Source organism: Elephantulus edwardii, unplaced genomic scaffold, assembly GCF_000299155.1.
Source record: "Elephantulus edwardii isolate Elephantulus edwardi_28Jun2011 unplaced genomic scaffold, EleEdw1.0 scaffold00028, whole genome shotgun sequence".
In the NCBI taxonomy this organism is placed as follows: domain Eukaryota; kingdom Metazoa; phylum Chordata; class Mammalia; order Macroscelidea; family Macroscelididae; genus Elephantulus; species Elephantulus edwardii.
In genome coordinates this window covers 941009-956453 of record NW_006399778.1, presented here as the reverse complement: position 1 = coordinate 956453, position 15445 = coordinate 941009, and the positions used below count along the sequence as shown (strand labels likewise).

At 38.1% G+C, this 15445-nt stretch overlaps 1 protein-coding gene across 3 annotated transcripts in view; it reads right to left on the bottom strand.

Annotated features, from left to right (window-relative positions):
* The window catches only part of EYA3 (eyes absent homolog 3 (Drosophila)), a 96853-nt gene that overhangs the window by 68720 nt on the left and 12688 nt on the right, over nt 1-15445 (bottom strand). For 2 of the 3 annotated variants that reach the window (XM_006883446.1, XM_006883447.1), the window contains exons 2-3: nt 7533-7576; nt 2964-3043 (exon numbers count right to left, since the gene is read on the bottom strand). In XM_006883446.1, coding sequence (XP_006883508.1) covers nt 2964-3043; nt 7533-7576 — 124 coding nt within the window. The remainder of the gene's footprint in view (nt 1-2963; nt 3044-7532; nt 7577-15445) is intronic. The other variant, XM_006883448.1, reaches the window with a different exon arrangement.

The following is a 15445-nucleotide window of genomic DNA, read 5'->3' as shown; positions in this document are numbered from 1 at the left end:
ATCTGGAGAACAACCACTTGGCCAACTGACTAGAAGAGGTCTATATTTGTTCCCATCCCAAAGAAGGGCGACCCAACTGAGTGTGGAAACTACAGAACAATATCATCGATATATTAGAGAGAGACTTTATCTTCTCAGAACACTATAGCCTTTGTTTAATGAATGAATAATTGTTCTTTAGAAGAGTGAGGAAAGGGTTGGCAAGTGGAGTGTGCATCTTACTAAACTGGATCTATCTCAAGGTCTAGTAGCAATTTTGGGCTTTCAGTGGATTGCTTTTCTTTTTTAACTAGAAATGCAGAAAAATATTAAGTCCTTTGTACCAGCACAAAGAATTTAGCCACAAACTTTCTGATTTGGGGCACTACTACCTTTCCTTACCTTAAACTATGCATTATCTCCTTGCTCGGTTTGAACGACTGCCTCTTGGTCTATGTATAGGTATCATATTAGCACAATTAAGAGTGCTAGAATTCCCATTCTCTGTGCTATCATAATTTATTATAATCCACACAAGGTAATATCTTTGCATAGTTAATAAAACACAAATAAATCTCTTTATGGTATTCCCTTTCAGGCAAGAACCATCCAGATTCAACAATATTCCTTGTTCAGCAGTTCCTTCTAAATCCAGCTTGAATTTCTGACAGGTCTTCTTCTATCTAGTGCTTTAACAAAACTTAACTCCAGTGTGATACTGAGATTTTTCACTAATTCCCACATTCTGCTGCATCACTTTTTGAAACAGGCACAAATATGGATTTCTTTCACTCAGTAAACCTGGTAGCAATACTCCAAATTTCCTGGCATAGCCTGGGGAGGCCGTCCAGGGCTTCATCTATTTGGTGGACATCTCAACTGGTATTCTATCAATTCCTAGAAACTTATTTTTTGTCAGTGCCCTCAGTGCAGCTTGAATTCCTTTCTTCTTTACTACTCTGGTGGCGTAGTGGCAAGAAACTGTGCTGCAAATCCCTAAGGGATGTAGTTTAAGGCCACCTGCTGCTCCATGGGAGAAGGATGGGCAATCTCCACCTGTGCAATTTACTGCCTCTGAAAACCTGCCAGAGGGTCAGCTATGGGTCAGTTCTGACTCTAAGGTACAAACAACAACAACAACAACAACAACAACAACAACAACATCATCATCATAACTGGTTCTTTATCACATAACTTCCTGAGATGGCTCAGTATTACCAATTTTTTTTTGTATAATAACTGTGTATTCTTCTTTAAAATTTTGTTATTATTATGATGATGATGATGTGTGTACTGTCAAATCGGATCAGACTGGTACAGGAGGAGACTGTCCCTCCTTCTCCGGCAGAGCATCTGTTGGATTAAAACTGCTCACCTCTGAGACTGCAGTACAGCTTCTTGCCACTAGGCCACAAGAGCTCACATCCTTCCATCTTCTTTTAATGCTTCTTGCATCATTCAGTAATATCAGTCCATCATTCTTCAGTCTTGCAACTCAAGGCTTTGTTCTTTAGTTTTTAAACTTGAGGAAAATGGAATGTCTTCTTCTCTTGGGTTTCTAATTCTAGTCTCTGCACATTTTGTTATAATACTTTGTTTTATTAGCTCACGCTGTCCTTTGAAATCTTCAGTTCCCTTCATCGTTTCTCTTATTTTTGGCTTCTCTATGTTAAAGAACAAGTTTCAGAGTTTCTTCTGACATCTGTCTTTTTAACAACCTTTTGTTTTTTCCATGTAGGATATCCTTGATATTATTTCGTAACTTGTCTGATCTTTAGTAATTAGTGCTTAACGCATCAAAATCTATACTTAAGATGGTTTTTAAAAGGAGATAATATATGGTTTAAAATCAGGAAATATATACATCAGGGTTGTAGCCTCTCTTCATACTTATTTAACATGTAATGTTGAGCAAGTAATTTGAGAAACCAGATCATGTAAAGAACTTGAAGTACTTACAAAAGACAAGCAAAGAGGGAGCTCTGGTGGCCTAGTGGCAAGAATCCACCAGATGCTCTGCTGGAGAAGGAGGAGCAATCTCCTTCTGTACCAGTCAGATCCAATTTGACGGTACACACACACAAAAAATAATGCAAAAAAAAAAAAAAAAGATGAGCAAAGACTATAGCCTTCAATATGGATTATACTTCAACATCAAAAAAACAAAACCTCTCACAACTGGCAATACCATAATTGAAAAGACTGACATTTCTAAGGATTTTATTTTACTTGGATCCATAATCAACCTCCATAGTAGCAGCAGTCAAAAAAACCAACTATATACAAAGCACTGGGCAAATGCATTGTCAAGGTGCCCTTTAATTTGCTAAAAAGCAAGGATGTGAGATTAAAGACTAAGGTCACCTAACTTCAGCAATAGCATTTTGATTGTTTAGAATGCATGTAAAAGTTGGACAATGAACAAGGAAGATCAAAGAATTGATGTCTGAATTTTAGGGCTGCCAAAAGAACACCTCTGTCTTGGAGGAAGTGTAACAAGGGTAAGGATGATGGAATTTACTTTGACCAGGTTGCCAAGATGTCCTTAGGAAAAGACTGTGTGGAAAAGTATCAGCAAGGGAGAGGAAGACCCTCAATGAGATGGACAACATGACTACAAATGGACTGGAGCATGGTGGAGATTGTGAGGATAGTGAAAGGGCAAGGTTTTATCTGTTATTCAAAGGGCCACTTTAAGTTGTAATCAGCTCCACACTACCTACCAGTAACAGCTATTACCTTTAGAACACTTAACCTCAAAACAGAAATAAAATCACCATGTGTGATCCCTTGGGTGAACAGATTCCATGGGATTTTGTTCCTTGGCTAGCAATGAATAGACCACAAAGAGGAACACACATGCATACACAAGGGTAAAAAAGCTTTCTGGATATTCTAGGATAAACAAGGCATCAATGAAAAACAATTCTAGAAGAACAGCATCACCTGGTATAGGAAAACACCTCTTTTATCATAGTACTTACTTTCTTCTGACATGGTAAGGTTTGATGCAAGACTTGAAGTTTCCGGTTTCTGATCATTGACTTCTGGGTTGTTTACTTGACTGGGAGAATCAAAATAAACATATTAGCCTGATTGATTTGTTGTATTTCCAAAAAGGAGAAACTCCTGGGATATATATGTAAGAGGTAAGATACTTCTCTTCATGAGGTTTTCATTTTTTGGCAGCTACTTGTTAAGCGGTCCAGGGCTTATAGTAGCCTCCGCATTCTGATGCTATTGTTTGGTCCCCAGACTCTATTAAGTTTTTTTATCTCAGAAACTCCAGGTAAGCCACAGGGAAAGTGAGAGTTTCTTTAAAAACAGAATTCTACACCACTGTTCTGTGACTTTGGGTCCAAAGCACCTGAAGCAACCAAGCAGATTATTTCAGACAAGTAGTTCTCAATTGCTTCAAAATCACATAAGAAGTTTTAAAAAATTATACATGGTTGCTTGCAAGGAGGGGTACTGAACCCTTGGAATAGTTCACTACACTGCATTTTTCCGCTAACAAAACTTTATTATGTATATATGAGGGAAGGTCTGGTGGTGTGTTCTGGAGGACATCGTGTTGCTAACCCAAAGGCCTTATCTCTCTGCATTTGGAAATAATCAGTGGCTCTAGGAAAGGTGGGCAACTTCCTCCTGTGCAATACCACTTTGGAAAACCTAGTGGAGGGTCAGCTATTATTTGGTTCTGACTAAACGTCAATGAGTTTCATTTTTATATGTAATACTGAAGACTAAGGAAGTTCCTTTTTAAAAATTTTTATAAGGAAAATTTAGAGAAATTTCAAAGGTAAATTGGGAGAACAAATCATTTTGTCAAATACTTTCATGTTAGGAGGGAAGATCCTCACACAAATTACAGAACTAAGAGTATTTTAACTTTGCTTCTCACAATATTTTCACTTTTCCTTCTACTATACTTTCCATCCTCCACTTATATCTTCATGCACTAGTATAAATACTAGAGGATTTGGACTATAAACAAGTTCTGTTACTATGTCAGTCTTTAAGTAGAATTTGTATGTTAAATTTGCCCAGTTAAGCCTGATTCATATCTGACATCAGCTAGTCAAGTGTTTTAGGATGTAAGTATACTGTTCTATGCATAAAAATTACAGAAGAAACACTTCAAAATACATTAAAACACTAATAATACAGTTATAGTAACAGTATTTTCATATGTGCTGCAAAGTAACATCTTTATTTATTTTTTTTAAATTTTTTATTATTTTTGTGTGAGTGTACCGTCAAATCAGATCTGACTGGTACAGGAGGAGATTTGTCCCTCCTTCCCCGGCAGAGCATCTGGTGGATTTGAACCGTGCGCCTCTGGGATTATAGTTGTAGCTCCTTGCCACTAGGCCATCAGAGCTCCCCGTAACATCTTTATTTTTAAGACCTGTCTGTTTTTAGGAGCCTTTTCAAGAACCTTGAATTTTTAATACAAAGGTTTTGTGAAGGCTGTCTCCTAAATGTAGGTTATACATAAAATGGACAACAGAAATTAACCCAGGGACAATTACAGCTTAATGGCGAAGAGTGCAGATTCTAAAGTCAGATTGCTAGAGTTCTTATTCCGTTCTTTCAATAACTAGATCTCTGACAGTGGGGCAAGTCACTGAATCTCTGTATCCTAGATTCTTCATCTGTCAAGTGGGGATAACAGAATCTACCTCATAGATTATGAGGATTAATGAGTTAATATGTGAAAAGTACTTAGAGCGAGACTATAAATTAATAGGTACTACATAAGGGTAATTATTATTATTATTTTTTTTATTACAACTTCTTTCTAAATTCATGTTCCCTGGAAAGAACCCTGTTTTGCTCCTCTATACTCTAGGGAAAACTGGAAGACACTGGAGTAGAGGTTTCAGTGATGTGGAAAGGAAAACATGATGAATTCCTACACAACAAAATTTTTAAATAAAATGTTAGTTATGTGCCACTGAGCTGGAATCAACTCCTAGCTGAACTCCTAGTGGGTTTTCAGAGGGCATAAACTGACCTGGAGGAGACTGTCCCTCTTTTTCCCTCAGAGCAGGTAATGGATTTGCAGTGCAACTCATTACCCACTACACCACCACAGTGTCAAAACTCCTTTTAGCTTTTATAACATTTATAAAACTGCCAATATTAAATTATATTATTATCAGGTTTACTTGTCTGGTAATAGGGGTTATGAATATCCAAATAAATTGTCCTCAGATATGACTGTTAAATATAAATTCCCAGCTGAAGTTTATATTTAACTCTTTACTCAAATGCCTTTAAATATACATTCTGGGGAAAGCACTTAACATTTTCATCAAAATGTGACTATGAGAACTGAAGGTCAAAGGTAAGAAATCATACTGAGTAGTTACAAAATGTCTCCCAAACTGGTGTATTCGCTGTCATTTTTACCTAAAAGCTTGTTAAGAATGCGGACATCTGGGCCTCATCCCCTACTTACTCAGAGAATTCTCTAAGGGTGGGAATAAATCTGGTTTAAGATTTCTGACTATTTATGGTCATTTTCTGACTATAATGATGTATTTGTCTTTTCTAGATAGCTCGTTTCACTGTTTTACCCACTGTTAAAAGATACTTCGAAGTTTTCTATCTTAGAAGCTGGTGAGAGAGATATTAGTCTGAAACACACCAGATTAATTTAGAAATCCTATAACCTGCATTAGGTTGTAGGAGAATAATTATCCTATGGCCTGCATTATGTTAAAGCAGAATAGGGAATCAATCAATGTTACCACTCTGCTATAGATTTCAAATTACTATCTACAGGAAAATTATGCACTATTCCAACAGAGGTAGTCCCCAAATATTTTAGTGAATAACAATGAATAACACTTAAGAACAGCGCTGGTGGCCTAGTGGCAAAAAGCTGCACTGCAATCCCGGAGGCATGTGGTTCAAATCCACCAGATGCTCTGCTGTAGAAGGAAGGGCAATCTCCTCCTGTACCAGTCAGATCTGATTTGACGGTACACACACAATAATAATAAAATAAAATTATTAAAATAAAGTGTGTTTTTTTTTAAAAAAAAAGAACATCTGGGATTTTGGTTGGTTGGTGTTTATACTGTTAGGAATGGAGAAGAAATCTGGTGGTGTAGTGGTTAAAGCACTTGGCTAATAACTGTCCTACAGAGTCAGAATCAATTCAATTGCAGTGGGTTGGTTTGGTCCTTGGGGACTGCTAGTAATAAGTAGGATATACAACAGTACAGTACATAACTCAGAGATGTGATTTATAAAAAGATACTGATAATATAACCAAAATCTCATGAGATTTGACTACTTGGTTTCAAGGCTTAAAAGGTCATAGTTTCATATGGAGCATCTTAGATAATGTTACCTAATACGTTTTAGTGCTTCTGTTCTATATCCTAGTTTGGTGTGTAGTGCTTGAAGTATCAAAAGTTTTTAAGAGTCATCTAAGGCACAGAATTGTTTTCTACTCATCTAGAATAATAGAGGAAAATGAGAGTCAAGAATAGGAGGAAGAAATTGAGCATCCATGAACAACTATCTCCTTTGTCATGAGACCAGATGCAGATAGCTATCATTATTGAACATTTTGACTAGAAATTTCAGAGAAAACTCTTGATCAAAAGAGGAGAAATACTAAACAGAATTTCAAATTCTCATGAGCTCCAGACTTTCTTGAGCCATGGAGAATGGATAAACTAATTTTAACTATTGCCCTGAGATGATGTTTAAAACTTAAACACATCCCCTGAAATACTCTAAAAATTTTTTCCTTGAGCATTAAGCTCTTTTAATACATATAGAGGATTAAAGGAGCTGGGGTGGTATATGGGGTTGCTATGCTGTGCTGCAAAATGACAGGCTCATAGTCCAAAGTCAACTGTCATGCTGAGGAAGAAAGACGAGCATTCTGCCCCATTAAGATTTGCAGCTTCTTTCATTGCAACACTGAATGAATGGAAATCCAAGTTCTTTATAAACTTACAATTCCACCCCCCCCCCCAAAAAAAAGGGAAAAAAAGATTTTCAACTTCTTCAGGCAAATGGAGGGTGGCAATTAGGGTAATTAATTAGACTTAACAGTAGTGGATTTGGTTTTGGTAAAGAGGATTGGCAAGTGCAACTCAAAAAGATTAGCTAAGTAGTTCAGGGGATAGTAAGTTTATAGTAATAAAAGAAAGGAAACTTGGAAAAGGACTTATACAACTCAAAGAATGTAATCAATGTCATTAAATTTTAAATGTAGAAGCTGTTGAATTTCTCTATGTTTTGGTGTATATATTTTCAACAAGATAAAAATTAAAGAAACAAGAGAGAGCATGGAAAATTCACCCCAACTGCAGAAAGTATAAAATAGGCATCACAAATACCTCATTCTCATTCAACAGAAATCTTGTCAATAATCAGCAATTATGTGTTAAAGAAATTTTTTATTTTAAACCTATTCACTTCAAAATTTAAAAGCTGAAGGTTAGAACATCTTGTCCATATACTAATCAGCTTGAGATAAAAAAGGTAAGTAGATTGTTTAAAAGAAACTCAACTTTACATACCTTAATGTTTGCTCTCCTGATTCCTGCATTTTAATTTTTTTCACCTGAAAAAAAAAATACCATTAATTGTACCAATGTAATCTGGATTTTTAAAAATATTTTTTAAAAATCATTCTACTGTGATGAGTAAATAAGTGATAAAGCAAACTGATGGGTTTCATTGTCTTTTGTCTTGATTTATTTTATTAACCTTGCAGTATTTTAATGCACTCTGGTGGTCTAGTGATATGTTATATGAAGACTACAAAGACTTAAAAACTGAAAAGAGCCGCTTCCTGAAGTTTCTTGCTATAAAGATTTACAGTCTTGGAAACCAAATGGCGAGTTGCCATGTGTTTAAATCAATCCAATGGCAGTAGGTTCAGTTTTGATTTTGTGATATTTCAGTGTAGAGCCCTGAAGGCAGTTATGAAGGCACTCATGTTCTAACCCAAAGGTCAGCATTTAGAACTTACCAGATGATCCTCTGAAGAAAGATGTAGCAATTTTACAACCTTGGAAATCATATGGGGCAATTCTACTTCATCCCATAGGGTTGCTATGTATTGAAATCAACCTAATAGCAGTGGGTTAGGTTTGGGTATTATTTCAGAAGTAGAGATGGACTTCTTTATGGAGATGGAGTTCTTTTATTTTTTTTTTTAATGGGGAAAACTCTTTTTTAGACCCCAGGTAAATTTTTATCAAGATTTTTACCTTAGGGAGAATGCTTACCAGGATGATACTGTTGTTTTTAGGTGTCATCATGCTGACTCTGACTGAGAAGAGATTCATCTTACAGTTGACAAATCAAAGCCTGCTCAATCCTGTTCCATTGTCACAAAATTTGCTGTGTCAAAGGTCACTGTAAAAGTCAGTGTCAAATCTACCCCTTGAGTCGTCTTCTCCTTCACTGATCATTTACTTTTCCAAGCATGATGTTCTTTCCCAGGTGGCCTCTCCTGACAACAAGCCCAAAGGATGTGAAACAAAGTCTCACTGTCCTTGCCTCAAAGAAGTACTCTGTATGCTCCTGAAGTATGTTAACTGAGGATGAAATCATTAGCCTTAATGTTGTAGAACAGAATTAGGAATTTGAACTGGAATTTGTTCTCTGGTGTAACAGTATTCATTAACAGATGAAAAGATAAACATAATGGTGGTGGTCATTTGGTGTCACAGCGTCGATGATGACTCATAGTGATCCAATAATCAGATGGTGCTCTATCCTGCACCCCTGTCACGATCTCAGCCAGGCTTAAGTCCACCTCTCCAGTCACTGTGTCAATTCATCTCACTTGAGGGTTTTTTCTCTTTTCTGCCTGCTCTCTACCTTTGTTGGCATTATTTCCTTTTCCGGCAACATGCACCAAGTTTCATCATTCATGCCTCTAAGGGGCACCCTGGTTGCACTTTCTCCTGGACAAATATGTTGTTCTTTTGGCTATCGTATACTCAGTATTCCTCTCCAACATGACAATTCAAAGGTACTGATTCTTCTTCTTCCTCTTTATTCACTGCCCAACTTTCTGATGTATATTAAGCAACTGAAAATACTATGGCTTAGATCAGGTGCACCTTAGTCTTAAAACCAACATCCTTGCCCTTCAACGTTTTAGAGAGGTACTTGATAGCAGAGTTTCCCAGGGTAACATGTCTTTTGATTTCTTATCTGCTACTACTTTGGGTGTTAACTATGGAGCCCCATAAAAGGAAGTCCTTAACAATTCCAATCTTTTCTTCATATTTCATGATGATTACCTATTGGTCCAGTGGTGAGGATTTTTTTCCTTGATGTTGAGATATAATCCAAATTAAAGGCTGCAATTTTTTATCTTACTATATTCTTATTCTTTAATACATTATAGAGGTTCCTGATAATACATTTGGCCAATGCAGCACAAGTTTTGCTTTTTTTTCCCTCTCCACTTTTACTTACTTGATTGTGCTCATGTGAAACCTATACTTGGACCAAGAAGTAGTACTCAGATCAGAGCAAGGAAACACTGCATGGTTCAAAATCAGAAAAGCAGTGCCTCAGGGATTCATCCAGTTTCCACATCTTTTATATCTATATGCATAACAGATCACTCGGGAGGCTGGACTTTACAAGGAGGAATGTGGCATCAGGATTGGAGGAATACTCACCAACCTACATTGTTATGATGATACAGCCTTACTCACAGAAACTGAGGAGAACGTGGAGCATTTGCTGCAGGAAGTCAAGGATTCCAGTCTCAAGTATGAATTGAAGCTTAACATCCAGAAGACAAAGATTCTCACCACCGGGCCATTTGGCAGCACCATGACAGATGGAGAAAAGATCAAGGCTGTTAACAATTTCAGCTTGCTTGGCTCCACAATCAACACTCTTTTGGCATCAGCGGTCAAGAGATCAAAAGATGAATTGCTCTGGGAAAAGCTGCTGTCGGGGACCCCTCAAAAATGCTGAAGAGCAATGATGTCAGTCTGGAGACTAAAGTAAGCCTGATTTAGGCCATGGTCTTTGTAAGGAATTGCTATGCATCAGAGAACCAGATAATTACCCAAGATAACTGAAGAATTGATGCCTCTGAGTTGTGGTGCTGGAGAAGGGTACTGAACTTACCATGGATACCAACAAAACAAATAGGTTTATCCTGGAGAGGGTGAAACCAGGCTGCTCTTTGGAGGCAATGATCTTGATGCTCCATCTCACATACTCTGAGCATGTGACCAGGAGGGACCAGTTCTGGAGAAGGACATCATGCTTAGAAGAGTGGAGGGACAGTGAAGAAGAGGAAGATCTCAGGATAGAGCAGAGTTCAGAGCTACTACACAGAGTTACTGTAAGTCGCAGGTGACTTTCTGACACATAACAGCAACTTTTATGTCTATACTGGTTTGCATAAAAAATTGTAAACACTGTTTCACACATTACTACATTCATATTGTGCGTCAAAGGACCACTCACACACATGATGTTTTATAAAACTTATCACCACTGATTTATGGCTACTATTGCCCTGTCTTTTCAGGTAGGTCCGCAGTGGACCTTTACTAATTCCTTCACCACCAACACCTCTTCCCCCTTAAACTCTGTTATCCTGGTGATTTCTTCCCCTTCTCATCTACTGCCACCCTCCCTACTTCCCCTTTCGGACTGTTATCCACATCTTACTAGTTATCCTTCTATTTTTTACAATAATGGTCTTATACAGCATTTGTCCTTATGAGATTGAGTTCACTTGGTATAATGTCTCTAGATTCTCCCATGTTATATAGCATTTTATAAAATTGTTGTACTACTTAGTGCTGCACAGTATTGCACTCTGTGAACGTATCATGATTTCTCAATCCATTCGTTGATGGACATTTTGGCTGTTTCCATTTTCTTTCTCATGTGAATACTGCTGCTATGAACACAGCCATACAAATTTTTGCTTGTGTCTCAGTTCTATTTTTCTTGTAGTATATTACCTGTAGTGCAATCTCTGGGTCATATTAGATTTCTATGCTCAGTTTTTGAGCAAATGACAAACTGCCTTCCAGAGTAGTTGTACCATTTTACAATCCCACCAGCAGTAGATGATCGCTCCTGTGTGCATCAAGAATTTTTTCCAATAGGGCAAAAATAAAACCTACAGACTGATGAAAAAACATTTGGCAATCACATTTCAGAGATAAGGACATGTCTCAAGGCATTGACATTTCAGATTCAAAGGAAACTTTTTCGTAACTAAAGTTTACAGAATACTAGAGGGCCATCAGAAGAAAAAAAACCGATAACCCAACCAAAAACTGCCCAAAAGACAGAAAAACCATAAAGGAAGGCAGATGAAGAAACGCTCAAAATCACTGGCAATTAAGAGTGATGCAAATGAAAATCACAGAGAGATACCATCCTGTTCCAGTAGCAAGAGAAAAGTTTAACAGGACAGCAAACAATAAATGTTAGAGAAGATGTGGAAAGACAGGAACTTTTGACTTTCCTACGGCTTCCAGGATATTATTCAGCCATAAAGAGAAATGAAGCTCCAATACATGGTACAATATGGTTGAACTTTGAAAAAATGCTAGATGAAAACAATCTATCACAAAATGATGTTGAGATGTCCAGAACAGGTTAATGAAAACAAAAGGCAAATTTACACAGACTAAGGCTTATCGAAGGTTATCCCAAACTGGAGGAAGGTAAAGGGCCAGTCACTGCTTTTGCAAAGGACAATGGAAAGTCTGGGAAAAGAGTAGTGATGGTTGCACATGTTGTTGTTATGTGCTGTCGAGTCGCCTGTGACCCATAGCGACCTTATGTACAGTAGCTCTGAACCCTGTTCTGTCCTGATCCACTCTAATTCTGACACACCAATCTCCTTTGTCCCAGTAAATCTATCAATCCATCTCATTGAGGGTCTTCCTCTCCTGTGCTGTCCCTCTACCCTCCCCAGCATTATGTTCTTTTCCAAGGACCAGTCTCTCCTGCCCACATGCCCAAAGTATGTGAGACAGAGCTTCAAAAATCCTAGCCTCCAAGGAGAAACTTGGTGTCACTCTCTCCAAGACAGACCTGTTTGTTTTCTTGGCTGTCCATGGTATGCTCAAGACTCTTCAACACCACAATTCAAAGGTATTGATTCTTGCCATCCTTAGTCATTGTCCAGCAATAGCAAGTAATTGCAAAGACCATGGTCTGGATTAGGTGCACTTTTGTGTCTAGACTAACATCTTTGCTTTTCAATACGCTGGAGAGGTCCCTAAGAGATTTTCCTAATGTAATTAATCTTCTGATTTCTTGACTGCTGGTGTTAAAGAGTGCTGATTGTGGAGCCAACCAAGCTATAACTGTTAACACCTCAATCTCTTCTCCATCTATCATGGTGTTGCCAACTGGTCTAGTGTTGACAATCTTTGTCCTCGTGATGTTAAGCTTCAATCCATATTAAAGACTGCAGTCCTTGACCTTCTAAAGCAGGCTCTTCAGGTCTTCTTTCCTTTTCAGCAAGTAAAGTTGTGTCATCTGCATAACATAGGTTGTTGATGAATCTACCTCCAATCCTGATGCCATATTCCTCCTCTTAAAGTTCTACTTCCTGAATGATCTGTTCTGCATTTAGAACAGGTATGTATATGTATACTGAAATGTTATGGAGATGCGATGCATTCCTGATACACTCCTTTCCTGATTTTGACATAGTGAATCTAATTATGTAACAGAATTACATACATCAACAAAGGATTAAAATGTCAAATATTTTGTTACAAATATTTTACAAAATTTTAAAAATGTCAGTATCTTCTACATTTTTTAGTTTGAATACTATTCTCCTTAATGGTTGTTTTATAGGTGCCACTGAGTCAAGTATAACCCAAAGCAATCCTACAACCCTATGAACAACAGATCTGAACTGTGTCCTATCCTGTACCATTCTCACAATGCCTGACACACTCGAGCTCACTGAGACAGTCACTATGTCAATTCCACTTGGTTGAGGGTCTTCTTCTCTTTCACTGACCCTCCACCTTTCCAACCATGATGTTCCTCTCCAAATAGCCTCTTCAAACAACATGACTGAAGCATGTAAGGTGAAGCTTTATCATCTCTGCCTGCTAGGAGCACTCTGGCTGCACTTTCTCTGAAACATGTTCTTTTGGCAGTCCAAGGGATATTCAGTACTCTCTTCAACACAAAGGAATCAATTTTTCTTTTGTCATCTTTATTCTCAGAAAAAAACTATGATGTACATTAGTCCTCAAACTGATACTGCTTCTCAATAATTTGGAGAGGTTCCTGACTGCAGACTTTCTCAGTGCTGTATGTTTCCTGATTTCATGACTGCTGGTACTGAGGGTGTTGACTGTGGATCCAAGTAACACAAAACTGTTGACAACTTTAATCTTTTCTTCATCTACTATCATGTTGCCTATTGGTTAGTGGTAAGAATTTTGTTTTCTTGATGTTGAGATGCACTCCATATTGAAGGCTGTATTCTTTGATCTTCTGCAACAGTACAAGTCCTTTTCAAAGCAAGCAAGGTTGTGTTATCTGCTTAACACAGGTTATTGATAAGTCTTCTGCCAATCATGATGCCATATTATTCTTCACAGAGTCCAGCTTCTTGAATAATTTGCTCAGTGCACAGACTGAATAAGCATGGAGAGAGAATACAACACTGACACGCTTGTTTCTTAATTTTAACTATGTAATATTCCCTTGTTCGTTCCCTTAACAGTCTCTTGGTCTAGGTGTAAGTTTTGCATGAGTATCTGGGGACAACTACCCTGGCCAAGTGCCTGGAAGAGATTTGTTTTAATTCCCATTTTTTTTTTAAAAAAAGGTGACCCAACAGAGTGTGGAAATTACTGGTTATTATATGCAAGCAAGATACTACTGAAGATTATCCAGAAACAACTAGAATAGTACAACAGCAGAGAACTGCCAGATGTGAAGGCTGGTTTTAGAAGAGGTTGTGGCACTGGGGACATTGTAGCCAACGTTAGATGGATCTTGGCTAAAAGCAGAAAGTACCAGAGGAATGTCTATTGGTGTTTCATTTACTATGCAAAGGCATCTGATTGTGTGGGTAACAACAAATTGTGGCTAACTTTGAGGAGAATGGGAATCCCAGAACACTTAATTGTGCTCATGCAAAACCTATCCTTGGACCAGGAAGCAGTAATAAGAACAGAGCAGGGAAACACTGCATAGTTCAGGATCAGGAAAGGTGTGCGTCAGAGATGCATCCTATCTCCATATCTTTTCAATCTATATGCAGAACAGATCATTCCGGAAGCTAGACTTTATGAGGAGGAATGTGGCCTCAGGATTGGAGGAAGATTCATCAACAACCTGTGTTATGCAGACTGACACAACCTTTCTTACTGAACTTGAAGAGGACATGCGGTGTCTGCTGCAGAAGGTCAAGGACTGTATAGCCTTCAATATGGATTGAAACTCAACATCAAGAAAACAAAGATTCTCACCAATGGGTCTATTGGCAGCTTCATGGTAAACGGAGAAGAGATTGAGATTGTTGGTAACTTCAGCTTGCTTGGTTCCACAATCAGCACTTTTGGCACCAGCAGTCAAGAAATCAAAAGGCAGATTGTATTGGGAAAGTCTGCCATCAGCGACCTTTGTAGGGTACTGAAGAGCAACAACGTCAGTATGGAGACTAAGGTGTGCCTGATCCAGGCTATCGTCTTCACAATTACTCACTATGAATCAGAGAGCTGGAATCGGGGTCTTTAAATTATGATGCTGAAGAACAGTTTTGAATATACTAAGGGATTGTCAAGAGAACAAACAGGTCTGTCCTGTAGAGAGTGAAACCAGTTTGCTCTCTGGAGGCAAGGATTTTGAGGGTCTGTCTCAAATATTTTGGGCACATGACAAGAAGTGACCAGTCCTTGGAGAGGGACATCATGCTTGGAAGGGTAGAGGGACAATACAGGAAAGGAAGACTCAGGATGAGATGGACTGACTAAGTGAATGGAGTAAAGGGAATAGGTCTGTTGGAGATGATGAGATTGGCATAGGATAGAGCAGCTTTCAGAGGTACTGTACACAGGGTTGCAATGAGTCACAGGCAACTCGATGCCACAACAACATTAAGTGTTCTGGGGTCCCTATTCTTCTCAAGGTTAGCCATAACTTGTTATGGTCCACAGAGTCAAATATGTTTGCACAGTCAATAAAACATAAATAGACACTCTTCTGGTATTCTTTCCTTTTAGCCAGGACCCATCTGACATCAGTAGAAATATCTCTGGTGCTATGGCCTCTTCTAAATCCTGCTTGAACTTCTGGCGTTCCTTATCCATGTGTTGTTATAGCCATATTTTATAATCTTAAGCAGTATTTTCTTCAGTTCCTTGAGCTTAAGAAATGCTGAGCGAGTTCGGCCCTTTTGATTTTTTGACTCTAGTTCCTCGCACATTTCATTGTAGTATTTTGC